Source organism: Tenrec ecaudatus, chromosome 2 (genome assembly GCF_050624435.1).
Source record: "Tenrec ecaudatus isolate mTenEca1 chromosome 2, mTenEca1.hap1, whole genome shotgun sequence".
In the NCBI taxonomy this organism is placed as follows: Eukaryota; Metazoa; Chordata; class Mammalia; order Afrosoricida; family Tenrecidae; genus Tenrec; species Tenrec ecaudatus.
The window spans coordinates 160,140,683-160,160,570 of NC_134531.1; the positions used below are offsets into that span (position 1 = coordinate 160,140,683).

Sequence of the window (19,888 nt, forward strand, 5' to 3'; positions counted from 1 at the left end):
CTTGCTAAGAAGCAGACGGACTTGAAGACAGTGGGTGTATATGTGCGGATCCCTTGGCGTCTTCTTTGAAATGGTTGCAACTTTTTCTTCTAGTTTCCCTCCCAAAGGGGTTCACTGCAACCTTCCACATGTGTTCGCTTTATGGGTGTGTGAGAGTTACGACCTGGCTTTCCTTGAGAAAAGTGTCCGTCAGCAGCAAGAATAGCCAAGGTTGGCAACCAGATGTCTGGCATATATGTGGGGTCGAAACCTCACAGAGACCAGGGTACAAAAGTATTGTCCCTAGTAAGGGTCAGCACGCTGGAGCAGGGAAGCGAAATTCACCAGCTTCGAGTTAGAGAGAAGACGTTTAATGAGAAGGTGGCACCATAGGGAACCTGGCAGGAATGCAGGGGGTTGTAACAGACTCCCACTTGCCACCAGAAGATGTAGAGTTTAAACGGAACAAACAAGCCCCAGAATGCACAGAGGTGAGATACTTTCACACTGGCATGCACAGTCTGGAAGAGTCACATGCTTGTCTGGATGCCTTACATGACTGAAGTCAAGGATAATCCTAAAATGTAATGTGGGCCGTACTGATCTGATAAACCAGGAAGAGTAGTATCTATACGGCACACACCATTTCCTTGGATATCTTAAGGAGGCTACAGGCAGCACCATCCAGGTGACCTTCCAGGTCATATCACCCCAAAGATTGCACACCATGTATCTGAGCAATGTCAGTCAGCATGGACTCGACAGCAGGGAGCCAATGAGGGATACAGAGACCACGGGCAAGATCAAGGCAAACCTGGTGTTGAGTTAGACTAACTACAAACACAGTCCGTGTTGGACGATGGGACTCCAATTGTCCACCAAAGTGAGAGGTGCACAGCATCCTGAGGTCGTGGATTCAGAGACAGCTCTGCTTCAACGAATTGGCGCCCTATGACAATGCGGCTTAGGTTGACCAGATTTTCCAGTTCTGGGTCACTCTGGGCTATCATGGATTAAGTGGCAATGGGCGTAGGTTTGGGTGCTCCGAGGTTTGAACAAGAAAGAGGAGATGAGCAATTTGGGTGAAAAAAAAATCCACGGTGGCATTAGTTTGGGGCATGAGATTTTTCACAGGTAAAGCCGCATAGACGTATGTATAAGCCAGGTTTGCAGCACCATGTTTTTTTTTCCAGCTGGGTGGTTTCCTCTTTATTGATGTGCCTATCTCCCCCATACAATTTTAGCCCCTTCCATCTATCCCCCAAATTAAAGGCAGTGAAAGGCATTGTTGGGGTTCGGGTCCCTTGAGTAGTTAGAAAGGGAACAGAAACTAAAAGCAACCCCTGGATTAAGTCTGAAGTAGAGTGGGAGAGGTGGCAGGGAAAGGTGCAGAGGAGGAAAGAAAAGGAGAGCTACTAGGGGCCATTTCCACCATATTCCTGCTCCTGCTAGGAAGGGCTGGGGAGAAAGCCACAGACAGTAAGTAGTGCAGGTCCTGCAGAAGGGAGGTGGTATTTGAGCCTGAAGGAGGGATGGGTCCAGAAAGGGGGCCACCTTTCTCTTTGCAGAACAGAACACCCCAGCTCCAGGGCAGCAGCTTCACAGACCGTAGACACTTTCGTCACTGTAGGCAATATATAGAAAGTCTTCTTCGTGGTATTCCTGGTATAGCTGACCCATTGTGGCACTGGTGGGCGGAATGACATTGTTGACAAAAAAAACCAAGGCATCTTCAGCTCAGAGATGAATTAGCTTTCGGATCAAGAAGTAGAATTGACCAAGTGTGAGCTCAGACAGTACCAGGTATTTCTTTTTGTCCCGATCACCTATCCGAGCTTTGGGCGCTTTTTCTACTATCACTGGGACCCGGTCCGGATATTTTTTTTCGATTTTCTCGCCCTCAGAGCGACGCTTCTCGAATGGATGTTCCTCTTTATACATGAACTTCATCCTCTAGGGAACCGGGCTGGACCAGGTAGGGCTGAGGGAACCGAGGGGTCAGGGGGGTCAGGGGAAGGGCAGGGGTTGGTGGCGTCGGAGGTGACTCACAAGCAGATTCGTCGGCCAGCGCATTTTTAATGTAGTTTTTGTGGTAAAATTAGGTGCCTCAGCTGATATTCGGGTTGGCTTATACTTGAGTATATACGGTAGTTGGTTTTGTGGGTAAGAAAAACCATAACATAACACTGAGGTGGTGCCTGTTATTTTCTCTTTGACACACTAAGTAAAAATTCCTGAGAAACACTAAACACACCAACAAATCATGTTTGAGGCTTATACCACCATCTATACCTGCTACATCGAACCCACTGACCTCCTTTTTAACACACTGAGCTGGCCAGCACGCCACACTACACTGAGAGCACTCACACACACACACACACACACGTCTTTGCGCACATGCTCATGTAGACACACTAATTCCTACCACTTACAGACATGGCTGCTGTTGTCCTGAACCAAGCCCTTCCTGGGTCCAGACTGTTTTTCCAGCAGGAAGCCAATTGTAATGGACAGAACTATGATCACTCTTTCCAGTTTTCTCACCCATCATTTCTAGAATGGGAATTCTTTTAGGGCAGGTACCCCTTTTGCTAAAAGAGCTGGAGGCTGAGAAATGAAGATCGAAGGAAAATCGACACATCTGAACTGTGCTGTTGGTGAAAAATACTGACTAAACCACGGACTGCCAGAAGGACAAGCCAGTCTGGGAGCTCGTGCAGCCAGAATGTTCTTCAGAAGTGATGGCGGTGAGACTTCATTGGCTAACTTTGGACATGTCATCAGGAAAGATCAATGGGTGGGAAAGGACTTCATGATTGGCAGAGCAGAGGGTCAGCATAAAGCAAAGGACCCAGGAGACGGATCGACACTCGACCAGCAGCAAGAGGCTCAAGTCCACCAGCCATTGTGAGGATGATGCAGGACTGGGCCATGGTTTGCTCGGTTGTACGTATGTGGGAGCGGACTCCCTAGGTATCACAACAGAACGTTGTCCGACTCAGGTGCTTTGGACTCATTGAAAAACAAACCCAATCCACTACCATTGACTTGGCTTTGACTTATAGGGTGTTTTTGCCCCTTTGGGTTTCTGAGACTATAAATAAGTCTTCTCATCTTCCTCCTCCTGAGGGCCAGCGGGTTTAAATGGCTACTTGTTGTTAGTAGGCCAATGCTTAACCCGCAGCACCACCAGGGCTCTTTGGATCTGTCATTAAACCAAAGGAAAAACCAAACCCACTGCCATATGTGAATTCCAGCTCATGCAGATCTTGCAGGGGGTGGGGGTGGGGGCTGCTCTTCAGGGTTTCTGGGCCTGCAAACTTTTACAGAAGCCTCATCTTTCCCCCCAGGGCTGAATGGTGGATTCAAACCATGGACCTTTTAGTTAACAGCCCAAGCATCACCAAGGCTCCTTGGATTCCCTGATAGATTTGTCAGAATTAAACGAGTTTAGTCATACAAAGTGCTTAATAGCTCTGAGCACACCTTCAAGTGTTGCAGCATGAGAAAGGAAAAGCCCCAGTACAGAGAGCCACTCTGACTGCGAACGGTTAGACACAAGTTCTTCTACCAGTCAGTAAGCAAAAGGGTCTCGCGCAGGGGCTGTTCCCAGGAATCGTGCTAATTGATCAAGCAGGAATACATTTAATTTTATCTTGCCAACAGGAATGCGCCTGATATTATTTCTGACTTTTGGACCCTTGTGTGACAGGTGGTCGCCTGGCCTACTTTTTTTTAAACGAAGTATGGGAGAGGGTATGGAAGGAGAGGGTCAGGGTTAGGTTACAATGGTTACAAAATGACCACACTCAGACAAAATGACTCCACTTAGGCTAATTAATATAAAATGATTACATTTAGGTTAATTAAAAGAGGGCTACTACAAAAGCCCTTACTAAATGCTAGCTGTATCATTACTATATAGTCATTGGTAAAACAGTGATTCGCAACACGAATATGGGGAGCGGTCCAATTGGCCGCGAAAAGGGGCATGTTTGCCCAGGAGATGGGGAAAACGCCCGCTCTTGGCGTTTGGAAATGTCCTTCCTGCGGTGACAGACACGGAGAGCCCAGCCCCGCCCCTCCCACCCAGTCAGTTCCGTCCAGCCCCACCCCCGGCGTTCATCCCCTCCTCTTTCCCCTCCCCTGCCGCCCCGCCCCGCCCCCGCCCCCGCAGGAGGGGCTTGACGTGCGTCCTAGGCGGGGCTCCATCAGGAAGCGTTAGGGGGAGGTCCGGAAATCTCGGCCGAGGCGGGGCGACTCTGCTTTGCATTCCTTTGCAGCGCTAATACACGCAGCCATTTAAAGGCGCCTCGGCCGCCACAGCCGCAGACCTTCTAGGCAACTCGACGTGGGTCCACCCGTCACCATGGCCCTTCCTCTGCGGGCGCCGCTCCTGATCGCGCTGGGCGTGCTCCTCGCCGGCCCCGCGACCCCTGCACGCATCCTCCGGAGCCAGGTGAGCACCTCCGCCTTCAGGACGTGCCTCCAGCATCCCGCTCCAGGGGACTGTGTGCGGGACAGGGTGGGAGGAGGAAATGGCCACGTCGAGAAGTCTCTCGCATGACTTCTCTTCAGACCCACGAGCTATGCGATTCGGAGAGGCTCCCTTCCTTTCGGCACAGCGGGGACGTGCACCAAGGTTTTGTTTTCCACTGGCCTTATTTGGCGGGCTCAGTCTCACTTCACTGCCTAGTCCCAAGTGAACTGCAGACGGAAAACCGACGGCACTGCCTTCAGACATAGAGACATGGCTCAGCTCCCCATGCTCGTCCCTTCCCCCTGGGACATAGGGTAGGACAGCCGGTTCTGGGGCTGCTTGAGACCAGTGAGTCTACTCTTGCCCAGCTGTGATCAAGGTCAAGATCTAGATCAAGACCTGTGAACGCTGGAGCGGCAGCAGTCCATCCTCTGAGCTGCCGCCCTAGCGTCTCATTCACCCTGCGCTGTCGACTTCCAGCAGGGAAGTTCGGTCATTCCAAGCGCCAGAGAAGCCCCGCTCCAGTCTTGCTTGTCAAGTGGGTCAATCAGACACAGGCCCACCTCAGACCCCCTCTCCTACCACCTTGGGAATGTTGGCTGAAGTCAAGGAACCAGGGTGTGGTTTAGGGAAGAGAGCCAAGAGGTCAGGCCTGGTTTCGGTTCCCTGCTGTTTCTAACCCTATGTTTTCCCATGGTTTTGAGCTCCTTGTCTGCACGGTCAGCGTGATGCTGAGTGCACAAAAATGCTGTTGTGAATTGAAAAGTTATAAAATACTAGACAAATCAGCAACAACAAATCAGACTTGCTACCATGGAGCCGATTCCAGCTCGTAGCAATCCTGTAGTGAGAGAAGAACTACGCTGGTGGCTCTCCGAGAGTACAGCCTCATCTTCTGTGTAGCGGCTGGAAGTTTCCAACTGCTGACCTTGTGGCTGGTTAGCATCCCAACGTGTAACCCACTAGGTCACCAGTTTCTAAGTAGACCGAGGATATGTGATAAATCAGTGGCCTTGGGTTCCCCGGGGCCCCAGACAAGGAGTCTTGCCTGTGAAGGAAAGAGCAGGGTGCGTTGGGTGGCTTGAGGCTTCAAGTGCCTTGATGAGGATTCCTTTCCATCTCTTCCTGGACTGTGGGTTGAGCATGCTTATCTTGGCTACTGGGATGGCCACTGTGAGGCGGAGTCATGTGAGGGGCTGAGTTCTTGCTGCCCTCCTGGATGTCTTAGCTAGGATGCCTTCCCAGCCCAGAGGGTCTTTGATGGGCAGTTCTGGAGAGGGCCTGAGACATGATCCAGTCACGCTCCTCCTTCAAACAACCAGAGAGGAAGGATTCCCCTGAAGTCATCCTTTCAAGCCTAAGGTGGCACTTTCAGTCCTCATCTGCTATCATCCGGGCCTGCTCTGGGCTCGTGAGGGTTACAGCTGTGGACCTGAGGCTGTTGTGGGAGGATTCTGTTTGAGCTTCGGGAAGCCTGCTTTTCTGTTCCGCTGTAAGCATTAACCACCCATGTGATCCGGCTGTGATGAGCTGGTAATTATAGATGACAAGAGACTATCTAGCCCCATACTGGGCATCTTGCTGTAGATAACCATGCACAATGGATCAAAATGATGCCCAGTCCAATGCCATCCCCATGATTGATTGGATATTGAACCATTGTGATCTGGGTTTGTATTGGTTGATGTCTGGAAGGTTGTTTCCTCCAGTCCACCATAGTCTTAGTCTGGAAGCCTCCCTGAAGGCTGTTTGATATCAGAGCAAAACCCAACAATCCTCCCGCCCTCACTCTGCTTATCCGGATATCCGTTAGTGGGTGCAGTCAGTTGATTACCATTCATTGTGATCCTTTATGACAGAGCAGAAATGCCTCACTGGGGTTTGCAGGCTTAATCTCACGTGAACAGATCCTTAGAATTTATCTCCCATGGGCCTCTGGGGGGCTTTTAACTGTTGACCTCTTGGGCAGCCAATAGCTTAACTGCTTCCCCAGGCTCTTTACCCTGAACATCTCATGTTGTTAGGTGCCTCTGAGTCACCTCCGATGCATAGCAACCCAATGTATAACAGAACAAAACAATGGCTGGTCCCGTGCTGCCCTCAGAGTTGGTTTTGTGCTCCAGCTCACTGTTGCAGCCACTGAGTTAATTAGTCTTGAGGAGAGTCTTCCTCTTTTTTGTTGACCCCCCACTTCACCAACTAAGCATGACCTGCAGGTTCAAAGCATGTGAGATGAAGTCTCAACTTCCTTGCTTCGAAGGGGCATTCCGGCTGCGCTTCCTCCAAGACAGACTTGTGTGTTCTTTTGACAGTCCATGGTACTTTCAATCGTTGTCACCAACATCATAATTCGAATTTCTCAATTCTTTGGTCTTCTCTATTCATTACCCAGCTTTCTCGGGCATCTGAGGTGATTAAAAATACCTTGGCTTAAGTCAGGCACACCTGGTCCTCACAGTGACTTCGCTAACACTTGAATAGTCTGAAGCAGTACATCTACTCAATGCCATACATTGTTTGATTTCTTGACTGCTGTGCCCGTGAGCATGGATTTGAATCCAAGTAAAATGAAATCCCGGGCATCTTCCATCTTCTCTCTGTTTGTGTAACCTATTGGTCCAGTTGTGAGACCTTTTGTTTTGTTGGCCTGGAGTCGGGATCTGTAGTTTTGGCTTTTGTCAGCTAGTCCTCCACGTTCTCTTCACTTAGCAAGCCAGCTCGTGTCCTCTGCAGATTGAAGATGGTTAACAAGCCTCCCTGCAGTCATGGTGCTAAGTTCTTCTTCCTGCTGTCCATCTTTCCCGTGGTTTCATGGCTGTGGCTTATTGCACCCATGCATGTGCTCTGCCCTGGGCATGCATTTGTTTTGTTCTCCCAAGAATGCTTTTTTATTCTGAGATTATTTAAAATATATACCAAGGTCACAAAATGCAGAATCTCCACATATTTCTTCACCCAGTTTCTTTTCATGGTAACATATATTAGCAACTAAAAAAAAAATCAGTATTGACCCATTCATGACAAGGAACGACACTACAGATGTTGGATTTCACCGATGTTTGGGTTAATTCCCCCTTTCTATGCCAGGATCCAACTCAGGGTATCACCTTGCATTGAATTGCCTGTGTCTCTGGGGCTGGGATGGTTTCTTGGCCTGCACCCAGATCCTCTGCTTCCGCCCACTTAAAAAATTTTGTTTTTTCTTTTTTTCATGCACTCAGCGTCATGAGTGGTGCCATGCTCCTCCTGGTGCTTATGAACTGCTAACACTCCCATCAGCCTGGTAGGAAGGTACCATTATGCCCATCATCATGCCCAAATAATAGACGAGGGAATTGACAACCAAGAGGCATTAACTTACCCGTGTTTTTGGCTAGTAAAAGGAGCTGAGCCCTGACTTGACTCCAGGGCTGTGATTTGGGTCCATCTCTCTCCCTTTGAGCTGTTGTACGCTGCACCTGCCCACCTAGGGTGTTGGCTTTGGCTGGAGATTGCAAATACCTTCTTGACCCTTCTCTCCAAGTGACCCTTCTCTCCAAGTGAGCCAGGCCTTGGTCATTGACCCTTCTCTCCAAGTGAGCCAGGCCTTGGTCACAGAGTCCAGGGTCACAGAGGCCTTTGGCAGAAACTACCTAGAGGGAAACCATCATATTATGCTGGTTGAAGGCCTGGGGTGTGTGTGTGTGTGGTGGGGTAGGGGTTGGGGGCTGACTTAAGAGAGAGGAAGGTTTTTCGGCTCCAATAGGACTCCCTGGATGCTTCTTAAGCCCAGAACCAACCCTCGATGGGAAATAGGCTGCTTCGCACCTGACCCAGCCCCGGAAAAGGGCTCATCCTACTCTCCAGCCCAGTACCTCATTCCCAGCATTCTTTGATCAGACAGTGGCCTCCTTCTAATTGTGTCCCTCTCCCATCTCTTCTCAACCATACAGCAGAGCAGGGCTACCTTCAGTAGGGTCCCATTGCACATAAAGTAAACCCAGTCCCTGGACCAGAATCTGGGAGCCCTGCATTACATGGCCCTCGCTACACCCCCAACCTCAGGCTCCCTCACCTCTGACATCTAGCTGACTAGCTTTCTGGTCATTTCCAGAATGCAGCTAAGTTCTTTCCTAGTTACCTAAGGGCCTTTGCTCATGCCTCCTCTGCCTGGAACATTCTTTCTGTGCTTCATTCACATGGTTGCCTTCTGGTCCTGCATATGCCCTGCTTCCTCGCCACCCCACGCTACTTTCAGCATTTCCTTTGCAGCACCCACAAGTTGTCCTGGGTAATATTTATTTGCATCAGACTGTAAGCTCCACCAGGGAGGGGAGGAACCATTTCTGAATGTTTATCACAATTGATACTGCTTAGCCCAGGGCCCGTCATCACTGATTCATAAATATTGATAGGATGAATGTCGAATGAAACATTTGTTAGCACCTACCCTGAGTAAGGGACCACAGGAGATGCCGGGATGAGTCAGGCTCCTGTCCCTGCCCTTCTGTCCCATCAGGTTTCATTCCAAAGAACAGAAACTCATTCCAAGAAGCTTAAGTAAAGGGGAAGCTTATTTGAGCTATACCAGGAATCTCATGGAACCAGCCAGTCATTTGTAGGCAGTGGAACTGGGAAGGCCCTGAAATGTGCAGTGCTGCCCCCGAGTGTCTTAGTAATCCAGTGTCGCGGTGACATACCCCAAGGGGATGGCTCTCACAGCAGAACTTTATTTTCTCACAGTTGAGGAGGTTAGAAATCTGAATTCAAGCTACCAGCACCAGGGGAAGGTTTTTACTCTCTGTTTGCTCTGGAAGGTCTCTCTCTCTCTCTCTCTCTCTTTAAAATATTTGTATTGGGGGCTCTTACATCTCATCACAATCCATGCATTCCTCCAGTGTGTCAAGCACATTTGCATACATGCTGCCATCATCATTTTCAAAGCTTTCTCTTCCCACTTGAGCCCTTGATATCTGCTGCCCATTTATTTTCCCTCCCTTGTTCACCTACCCTTCCGAACCCTTGATAAGTTATAGATTATTTTTTCCATAGGTCCCTGTTCTTTTAGTGTCTGCCTATGGGCAGTCTTCATGTAGAGTGCCATCTATCTGTCTCTCCCCATCGATGTGTGCTGGCTTAATCTCTTTTGTATCTCAAAAGATACAGACAGAAGATACACCCAACCCTAAGCCTGTCTTTTTAATTTAGTGAAGATAATCCATTCTCAAAGGAGATTATAATCGCAGGCATAGATATTAGGATTTGCCACACCTATTTTGTGAGACATATTTCAGTTCTTCACAGTGAGCTTGTTCACGATTTCCTTGTACTGTGTGTTTCATTTACACATTATCACTCACTGCCATCGAGTCAATTCTGACTCATGGTAACCCTACGGGACAGGGTAGAAGTACCCCTGTGGGTTTCTGAGACTGTCACTCTTTGTGGAAGTGGAAAGCCTCATTTTCTCTCCTGACGAAGACCTGGTGGTTTTGAACTGTGCACCTTGTGGATCGCTGCCAAACAGGTAACCACTATGCCTCCAGGACTCTATATTTCTGAAAAGGAGGTATAAGAGATGTGGAAGTTAGGGTTCAAGGGCTTTATATTTTTTGCCAATAAAACCTCCGATATATGTGACTGAGCTATGATTTCCACCCAAATCTGTTTGCCCGAAGCCTTAGTTTGCCCCATCATTGTTCTAAGCTATGTCTTTCCCTACTACTGTATTCTGCCTCAGCAGATGAAACAGGATCAGAGATCCATCCATCTGTTCCTCTTCTGTAGACCGCCAGAGCTGTGGGCTTCATCTCATTCCCAATCTCAACTTGTTCACAGGGCCAGATGCTCGGGCCCCACCCAAAGTTTATGACCCAATGACAGCTCAGAGACCAACTTCTTCTGAGAGATTCAGCCTGTGTCTCAATTCCGACACCAGGCACAGAGCGCTTGGATACCAGGCATAGCTTGGATTGAGGGTTCCTCGTTAGTCTGGTCAGTGACTTGCAGGCTTGCTTTCTAAAGGGCATGGTTTCTTGCTTTCTAAAGGGCATGGTTGTCTTCTGGAAGCATGAGACGGAGGGGGTTCTGGCCATGAGACAGGCAGATGTGGAAGTGGAAGTGGTCACATGTAGCTGGACAAGATGGCGGAACTCGCAGCCCTCCTGGGGAATGCGGAAGAGATGAGGAGATGCGGCTCAGCAAAAGGAAGGAGACTGATTCAGGAGGGTGGGGCGGGGGTGGGGGCATGACATGGGCAATGACCTAGGACTGGGAAGTCCCAGGAGTGGGCAGGTTCATTCACTGGGAGGTATCACACCCACTGTCAGGCATCAGCTCTTGGTGAGGGCCCTCGAGGGTGGGGTTTCAGGTCCCGTTCTGTTTCCTGGCCCCGGATTGGGCATAGAGGATCATGGGAACAGGATCCAGGGTACCACGTTGGATCCTCCAGGAGTTTGCTTTCTAAGGGGACCCTGAGAGGAGACACGTTGGAGAGGGATGGGGGTAGCACATTGGGAGATCAGGGAAGGAACCAAAGGTGCGTAAGGTTTGCCTGCTGTCTTGTTTGACTCGCAGGACAACTTGCTTTGTAGACATTCGGTCTTTTGAGTCTTGTACTGGTGCCCTGCCTAGGAAACCTTGGTAGGCCAAATGTTTCTCTGGGTTTATTGATATGGAAACGGAGGCCCAGGTACAACCCTCCTCCCCCAGTAACCCATCCTGTTGATTCCTGTGACCTGTAAGCATTGCTTTTGTCAACATCTCTCTCCGTTCCACCTCTCTGATTGCTCCTGGCCACACCAGCTCAGCAGCTTTAGCTGGGACAACTGTGATGAGAGCGACCCCGCTCTGATCAGGAGCCTGACCCTGGAGCCCGACCCCATCGCTGTTCCTGGGAACGTGACCGTCAGTGTTGAAGCCCTGACCAAGGTCCCGCTGGAGGTTCCTCAGAAGGTGAGCCTGGCGGTGGGTGGCGCCGTGGCCCTGAAGGGAATGCACTGTGGAAAGTGGAGAATCTCAGGATGCTGGAATGCCACAGCGCAGAGGGTGCCTGGATGCGCAGACTTTGACTCCCGGGTGGTGGGGCTGAAAGGAAACAAAGCTTGGTGACAGATGCCGCCTCCAGCGGGGGCGGGAGGGCACAGCGCTCGCAGGGCAGTGGGGTGGTTTTGCTGTAATTAAGAAGCGGACTGAACAATTAGCAAGTCCCTTCCAGTCGCTTTGAGGAGCTCTGCGGGCGGGCACTGTCCGGTAAGCATTGGGCTGCCATCACCAGGTCAGCCGTCCAAGCCCAGCAGCTGCTCCACAGGAGAAAGATGAGGCGGACTGACACCCGCCCCTGCGCCCCAAGATCTACAGCCTCAGAAAACCTCTGTGGGGTCCCGGTGGCATAATCAACTCCTCTAGTTACTTCAGAAAAGGCGTGGGCTCGGAGGGGGGAAGAGAAAGAAACCACTTGGAATCTCCCATCCTCCCTAGGTATAAGCGGTAAGCGCGCGCATTTGCATTGCAGGGAAAACTGCAAGGGGGAGACCTGACACGGCTCAGGCAGTCTCCTTAATATATAAAGAAAATGTAATCACTCGGCAGCGACTTTAAATGAAAGCTATTTTACCTTCAGATGAAATGGAAACCATGCCCAATGAACACCCCAAGTTGGAAAGGCAGTTACACTTGCAGCCCGAGTGCCCGGTCATGATAGCCATCAATCATTTTCTGAAATGGCCATGACATTTCAACTTGTCACGAACTACTCTGAGCTCACTATGAGAGGCAGTCAAAGTCAGGAGCGAAGACGTAGGGAGAACCTCTCTTTCTTTGGAGAGGGTTAGCCCTCCTCAATCGGCTTGGTAACTAAACATATCCTGCGGAAGACTTCGAAATGGAAAAATTACTGCAGTCAGTTTCAACTCATGCTGCGCGGACTTCATTTGTTCATGACCTTGCCCGGTGTCCTTCTTCTACGTGTTTCATTCCTCTTCTAGCTCATCCCGATCTTCCCCAGTGAAAAGATTCTCGACAGGAGCAGCATGAAGGGCTCCCTTGTCCGGTGTCTCCCCTTTGTTACCCTCTTCCAAGTCCTCATTTCCTGCCCCACCTCCCTAAGCTTCATTTAATCTGGTCTCTCGCTTTTCTGAAATATATGTGCTGAATCTTCCAACACTGGCTACTGCAGTATCTGCCTCATCTACATCTCTGGGAATACACAGGCTTAAATCTGTGTCATTTACATTCATTTGGTCCTCAACCTCATTGATGCCCGTTCCCTGGGTGTAACGGGTATTGTCTGCTTCAGCATCAGCGTCAGCATCAACCAGCCCAGGACGAACTTCAAACACCTGGTGACCACTGATCGCTCGTGCTCTGCCTGCTTTGAAATGTCCAGATCTGGCTCAAGGTTATCGATTTTCTTTCCTTTTTCCATGCAAGAAAAGATTCTAGGCAATTTTGATAACATTTAGACCTCGGGCAGAATGCTTTCTTTCAATGAGATCTAATGAAGTTTCATCTTCTTTCTTTTTATCTTTCTTCCACACAAATCCAGGGGGGTGTGCATGACGACACATACACATCTCACTGCCTCCAGGGCATACGCCAAACCGCCGCCGCACCTGCTGTTTACGACAGTGTCACATACTTCAAATGCTTGCACAGTGTTTGAATTTTGGGCTTTTTCTTTTCCGCCTCACTGTGCTTCTTGTTCACTGCTTCTTCCAGTTTTTCCTCATTTCAATCCTCCACCATCCCCTTTGTGAGTTCCTCATATCTGGCATCCCTGTAAACACTCCTTTTCACCTTTCCTCTGTGTGGGTCATGGGAGCCCTTTAGTGCCCTGGCCTGGCTGGAGGAGCGCACATACCACTGATCTGGGATCTGCGCCTGGACTCATGTTTTGAGCAGTAACGGTGGTTTGAACAGCTCATTTAGCTCTTGCAACGCTTCCTTCTTGTCCTCTTTCCTCTGTTTCTTCGCAGCTTCACTTGGTGCCTCGCGATGTGGATTCTGTTGACCGAATTCAACTTGATGAGTAGCAGCCTTGATAAAGCTTCTGCTGCTTTGCTCCCTTCTTATTCTTTAGACCTAAAGTTTTGTCTTCAGTGGGCTCTTTCTTCCACCCAGCCTTTTTGCTGCCTCTGCCCTGAGCCTGTTTCTTGGGAGGCATCGCGGAGCGGGTGGCCCCGGCTGACTCAAGCACAGGTGGACACGGTCAGGGGCTCTGGCCCCGCAGCAAGAGGATGAGGAAGCAGGGCTTCTCCCCCACCCCACCCCCGACAAGGTGCAGCCTCAGAGTTTTCCTGTAGCTCTCTATTAAGAATTCTTTCTGTTTTGGCTTTGAATTTTCCTCCTCTGATGGGTTTTGCCCTATGCCGGCTCTGGCTTTCTTGAGTTTTCCTGTATGTTCGTTGGACCTTCTCCCACAGGATCATATATGACGTACATATGTTTCTGAAATGGATACACCGCAGTCCCTGCGTGATGTCCAATTGACGTACAACCTTGCATAGAACCTGAAGTTAGGAACCAAACGCCAGAAAGCCTAGAATAGGAGAAAATCTGAAGCATTTATAATGGCTTGCAATAACAAACATATGCTACTTTGAGACACACATCAGAAAATTATTACTGTGTCATTATGCCAAAGATGTTTTAAAGCCGCGGTTCTCAACTGGTGGGTTGTGACCCCTTTGGTGGGGGGCGGTTGAACGACCCTTTCACAGGGATCACCCAATTCATAACAGTAGCCAAATGACAGTTATGCAGTAGCAATGAAACTAATTTTATGGTTGGGGGGGTCACCACCCCATGAGGAGCTGTCTTAAAGGGTCGCAGCATGAGTATCTGCAATTGTCGAGTGCTTTTTATGCATAGAAAGGTACACTGTTTACTGAGATAAATATTAAGATGCCGTCTGGTAAGTGTTAGACTGAACTGCAAGGCCAGTCGTTCAAATCCACCCCTCATTGCTTGGGAGAAAAGTGGAGCTGCTCCCATAAAGAGCCTCGGAAGCTTCACACAGGGTCGCTATGAGTCAGAGTCAGCTCCTTGGGAGCAGTTTGGACAGGACAACTATTTATTTGACTAACCACGGTTTGATATGAACTATACCTAACTATCCTGACATGGGTGGTGGATTCTCCTTCAGGATCTTCTCTGCTGGGGCACGGAGTTTAGAACTTGTACCTGCTATCTTTGGGGGTGTGGAAAGGAGCCTTGGTGGTACCCTGGGTTAAGCACTGGGCTGCTCATCACAGGAGCAGCGGTTCAGATCCATTAGCTACTCTGAGCGAGAAAGATGAGGCTGTCTGCTCTCATAAAGACTTACAGTCTTGGAAACCCTAAGGAGCAGCTCCACTCTGCCCTACGGGGTCACTAAGAGTCAGAATCAACACAATGGCAGCAGGTGCTGGCAGGCTGGGGCACGCTTTGCTCTCGAAACTCAAGAAGTCTGGTAGGAATCAAAAGCCCCCAGGGTCAGAGTGGAGCAGGGGCGGCCTCGCTTCTGCACACTGGCACCAAGCTGCCCTGCAGGGTGGTTGGGAAGGGCACACACAGCTGCTGCTGTAGCCATGCGGTGAGGTGGCCGTCAGCCATGCTGTGGGTTCGGGGTTGTGGCCGAGCTGCGGCCCAGGCCAGGACTGCCACGGCAGGACACCAGCTCCACCTTCTGGTGCCTTTGCAAGCAAGCCTCTCCCCCACCACACCCGCAGCTGTGTATGGGGTTGGGTGTTGCCCAGAGGATCCTCCCGTAGCGTCTACCTGTGTTTCATGTGTGATCAGTCTGTTCCTGCATCATACGTGTAGATTGCCCCGTCTCCCTCACCTCCTCCAGGCCTGGCCATTCTAGTTTCATCAGCTGGACCTACTGCCTTTTTGAATCTGCATGGAGTGGGCAGAGTTGTTCCTAGTGCACGGTCACTGGACTACCAACTGAAAGGCCGGGCGCACCCGCACCAGCCACTCCGCAGGACATGCTCTGGCAGCCAGGCCTGCTCCACAAAGAACCAGAGCACCAGGCACCCCGCAGGACAGCTCCATGCAGCCTCCCAGACTTGTGGTCCAGAACTGACCCTGTGGCATCGTGCTCTGCATCTTCTGAGACCCACTAGAGGGCACTCTGATCCTTAGGTTTCTTTCAGTGCTGACCTGGAATTCGATGTGTTTGTAGAGGCTGATGTAAGCGGGGGCCCTACTTTCCTATTGTGTTGCCTTGCCCTCTGTATCACCGATCATTCCAAAGTGTTCTCCCGTCCTGCTCCTCTTGCTGTCCCTCCAATTTCTGGTACCCATCCTTCTCAGGCCTCTGTGAGATTTAACAGTGAGACGCATTAGCATTCTCCGTCTCCCCTTGGCCAATCCCAACAGCAAGGCCGATGAACTACCAACCAGTTGTGTGGCCTAAATATCAATCAATCAATCAATCAATCAATCAATCAATCAATCAATCAGGGGCCAGGTTCCTCAGGTTAGCTTCTTTCCGTGTTCTCTATTCAGGGTGTTGCCCAGCCCCATCCTAAAGTGCAGTGAGTGCGTGTGTGCAGGCCCTTCTGATGTTAGTGGGGAGGCTCTCTCACCTCTGTGCCTTCCACTTGCTTTCCCACCTTCTGGGTTTAGCCTGACTCCAGCGCCGCAGCTGCCCAAGAGCCCAGACTGTGCCTCTCAGGCGTTCTTCAGAGGGTTGGTGGCTATGGGAGTAATCGGGAGCCTACACTTACCCCACCTTCTTGCTCTGCCCCCTTCCAGTAGATTTTATCCAGATTACCAACTGCCACTAGTGTGCTGGAAGTGCCTGAAGCCTTCTGGGGAAGCCTGGGTTCCCAAGGAAAACCCAGCGCACAGTGCCATGATTAGCAGCTAGGTGACAACTTACATATGTCCTGCCACCATGCTTGGTAAAATAGAGGGCAGTGAAAAAGAGGTAGGCCCTTCTTCAAGGAGATGGATGGACCCAGTGGCTGCAAACAATGGGTTCAAACATCGGAATAATTGTGACGATGGCTTAGGATCGGGCAGGGCCATCAGTTCACATCGGCGTCCACGGAAGCCTACTTTGGAATTTCCTGTTGTTGTTAGGTCCCATCTAGTCCGGACTAATCATAGCGACCCTGCGCACAACACGAGGAAACACTGCCCGGTCCCGTGCCGTCCTCACAGTGGTTCTGCGTGAGCCCATTGGGGCAGCTACCGTTTCAATCCATCTTGCTGAGTCTGGCTGGGCCAGAGGAGGTACACTGGTGCAGATAGGAACTGGAAACACAGGGAATCCAGGGCCGATGATCCCTTCAGGACCAGTGGTGTGAGTGGCGATACTGGGAGGGTGGAGGGAGGGTGGGGTGGAAAGAGGGAACCGATTACAAGGATCTACATGTGACCTCCTCCTTGGGGGATGAACAACAGAAAAATGGGTGAAGGGAGACCTTGAATAGGGCAAGATATGGCAAAATAATAATTTATAAATTGTCAAGGGCTCATGAGGGAGGGGGAGTGGGAAGGGAGGGGAAAAAATGAGGGCCTGATGCCAGGGGCTTCAGTGGAGAGTAAATGTTTTGAGAATGATGAGGGCAATGGATGTACAAATGTGTTTTACACAATTGATGTATGTATGGATTGTGATGAGTTGTATGAGCCCCTAATAAAAATGATTAAAAAAAATTCATCTTGCTGAAGGGCTTCATCTTTTTGGTTGCCCAGTTGCTTTAGCAAGCATGATGGCCTTCTCCAGAGACTGGACATGTCCAAAGGACGTGAGACAGAGCCTCACTCTCCTTGCCTCTAAGGGACATTCTGACTGTACTTTTTGTAAGACAGATCTGTTTGTTCTTTTGGCAGTCCCTGGTACTTTCGATCTTCTTCACCAGCGCCATGATTCCCCAGGCTGTGTAAAGCTTTGCCGGAGCAGACAGCCTTGATCTTGCTCCCTCGGGTTTGAACCACCAGCCTTGCTGCTAGCAATCCAGCGTTTCCCCGACATCTCCCAGGGCACCTTGGTTAGGTTCTATTCAGTGGGTGGGTCATGACTACCAAAGGATCTCTACAACTGCCTGTGGGTCTGTGAGGGGGGAAAGAGACCCCAATTGATTTTGAAAAGAGACCACATTGCTGCAGCAGATGCTCTTGAAGGTCCCATCCAGTGAAAAAATTCTGTGCACTGAAGAAGAAGAAAGAGGGTGAGGGGAGGGGGAAGCTGTCCCTTTAAAGAGGTGAAGGAGGTAGGATATTTGCTCTTGGAGTTCCCACGAATAACCCTTTTCAAACTTCCTCATTAGGTGACGCTGACTGTGGAGAAGGAGGTGGCAGGCCTCTGGGTGAAGATCCCATGTGTGGAGCAGATAGGCAGTTGCTCCTATGAAGATATCTGTAGCATGCTCGACAGCTTCATCCCCCCTGGGCAGAGCTGCCCCGAACCCCTGCACACCTACGGCCTTCCGTGCCACTGTCCCTTCAAATCAGTGAGTCCTTGGGGCGAAGGGCATGGTCTCCCCATAGGCTACCGTCAAGGGGCGGGGTGTGGGGAGAAGAGCCCTGGCCGGCATTGTCCTCCTGTGGATGCGATGTCTGGGTGGAGGTGAGCCACAGGTCTTTGGCCCCCGTTTACTATCTGTCTGAGCAACCGGAGACATGAACTCGCATGTGATCTCCAGGGCCGCAGAACGACCAGATTCCAGATTCCCCCGGGCAATGGCATTTTCAGACTTGGGTGACTCTTCACAGAGCAGTTCCTGCCTAGGGCCCTAGAGGTGGCCCCAGGAGAGGGTCTCAGCAGTAGGTCTCCCCTGACCGGTGGACTGCTTGGCTTTTTCCCTTGCAGGGCACCTACTCTCTACCCAAGTCTAATTTCCCCCTACCTGACCTGGAGCTGCCCAGCTGGCTCAGCACCGGCAACTACCGCATCCAGAGCATCCTGAGCAGCCAAAGCAAGCGCCTGGGCTGCGTCAAGATCGCCGCCTCGCTCAAGGGCAAATAACGGGGTGCGCGCCACCGCTTAAGCGCAGGATCTGTCTTGCATATGTCAAGTCCGGGTTCTGACTCTGTCCCCCTTTAACTCCTTTTCTTCACTGACTCCACTCCCCTTACTGAAAATCATTTCATGCCATCTATGCGTTAGGCAGGGGCAAACAGCCCCGGCCGAAGGAGAGGACCAGTCTGGCATCGAGGATGAGCCAGGCCATCTGCTGGGCTGGCCACTTCACCCTCCTTCCCTCCTCGGTGGCCTCCTCCTCTGGGCTGGGGGTGGGGGGGCAGTGGGGGAGTGACACTTGTGGAGTGTGGAGCCTCTTGAAATACCTTTGTAACTTTTTCTCTAAGTTTGTTTGTTTTGTTTTTCTCACGGACTTAGATGCCCAGCCAAGAGAATTAACATTTCTCATTTCATTTCATTCTAACCCTCTTTTATAATGAAGCAATCAATGTAGTCCGTTCTTCCATTAACCTCTGTGATTCAGGATGCTTTTCTGGGTTTGCCCAACTCTGTAGAGTGCGATCCCCAGAAAAGGCAGGGCATGTGTATGTGAGGGGGGTCCCTGGGTGATATTCAAGAACATTCCTTGTGTTTAAGGAAGGGGGCCTGGTTGGGTAAGCGTTGTCATAAGGTGAGTGGTTCAAATCCCCCAGCAGTTCCTCGAGAGAAGATAAGGCACTCTGCTTCTATGAAGATAAGAGCCTTGGGACCCCGGGCAGAGTCGGTCACTGTGAATCAGAATCAGCTCAATGGCAGTGGTGCCTGCAGGGCCAACCAAGAGACGGAAGCAAGTGACCAGGGCCATGAGAAACACGCCCATCTCCATTCCTGTCTGTCTTCCCCTGCTTTGGTAGAGATATGACAACAACATCGTCAAGGCATCGATACGAGACAGGCAGTACCTACCCTGTCCCGATTTGGGGAATAGTGGAGGAGGGAAGGGCTGGAGTACAGGGGACAGGACGTGCTCACAGGGGCACCTGGTATCTAGCTCTAAGCCAATTAGTGTGTAAAAATGGTGGGTGGCGGAGCAGCAGACCTCTTCGACCTTCATGGTGTGTGTGGGGAGGTTGGGGGGTGGGTGGCGGAGGAGAATCATTAGCAGGGTCAGTAGCCACGGCTGATTCTTCTGAAGCAGAGGAGGTGGGGTCAGCATGCCTCCACTTATCCACCCCCTTACCACTTTCCAGACGGCCTCCCATGCACTCTACTTCTCTGGCCGTGGCCCCACAGAATCCCAGACACCACTTAGCATGAGGGGGTTTATTAGGGAAGTGACAGGCCAGCATTCAGGGTCAAAAGCATCTCAGGGTCTGGTTCTTTTATCAGGACAGCCCCTTCCTATGCGCTCTGCTGGGCCTTGTTCTCATAAGGGCCTCTGGTCAGGGCCCAGAGGCCCCCCATTCCCACAGCCAACCTCGGAGTTTGACGACGCTTAGCTCGCTCTGGCCGGAAGCCCGTCACTCTGTCTCCTGGTTCTGTTGCTTCTC

General features: G+C 50.7%; 1 protein-coding gene and 2 pseudogenes across 1 annotated transcript; 1 reads left to right on the top strand and 2 right to left on the bottom strand.

The window, feature by feature from the left end:
• Window positions 1-1,578: 1,578 nt before the first annotated feature.
• LOC142441069 (gamma-aminobutyric acid receptor-associated protein pseudogene) lies at window positions 1,579-1,929 on the bottom strand (annotated as a pseudogene).
• A 2,295-nt stretch (window positions 1,930-4,224) lies between these two features.
• GM2A (ganglioside GM2 activator) lies at window positions 4,225-18,630 on the top strand. The gene is made up of 4 exons (XM_075541843.1): window positions 4,225-4,441; window positions 11,246-11,395; window positions 17,707-17,889; window positions 18,249-18,630. Exons 1-4 carry the CDS (start codon window positions 4,352-4,354, stop codon window positions 18,402-18,404), a joined length of 579 nt encoding a protein of 192 aa, XP_075397958.1. The 5' UTR covers window positions 4,225-4,351; the 3' UTR covers window positions 18,405-18,630.
• LOC142439463 (zinc finger CCCH domain-containing protein 15 pseudogene) lies at window positions 12,403-13,604 on the bottom strand (annotated as a pseudogene).
• Window positions 18,631-19,888: the final 1,258 nt, after the last annotated feature.

What these genes read in the sequence shown, in the direction of transcription:
- GM2A (XM_075541843.1), top strand. Translation starts at nt 4,352, where the DNA reads ATGGCCCTTCCTCTGCGGGCGCCGCTCCTGATCGCGCTGGGCGTGCTC. An exon ending in CACGCATCCTCCGGAGCCAG is followed by an intron (nt 4,442 to 11,245) that starts GTGAGCACCTCC and finishes TGGCCACACCAG; the next exon opens with CTCAGCAGCTTTAGCTGGGA. An exon ending in GCCACTGTCCCTTCAAATCA is followed by an intron (nt 17,890 to 18,248) that starts GTGAGTCCTTGG and finishes TTTCCCTTGCAG; the next exon opens with GGCACCTACTCTCTACCCAA.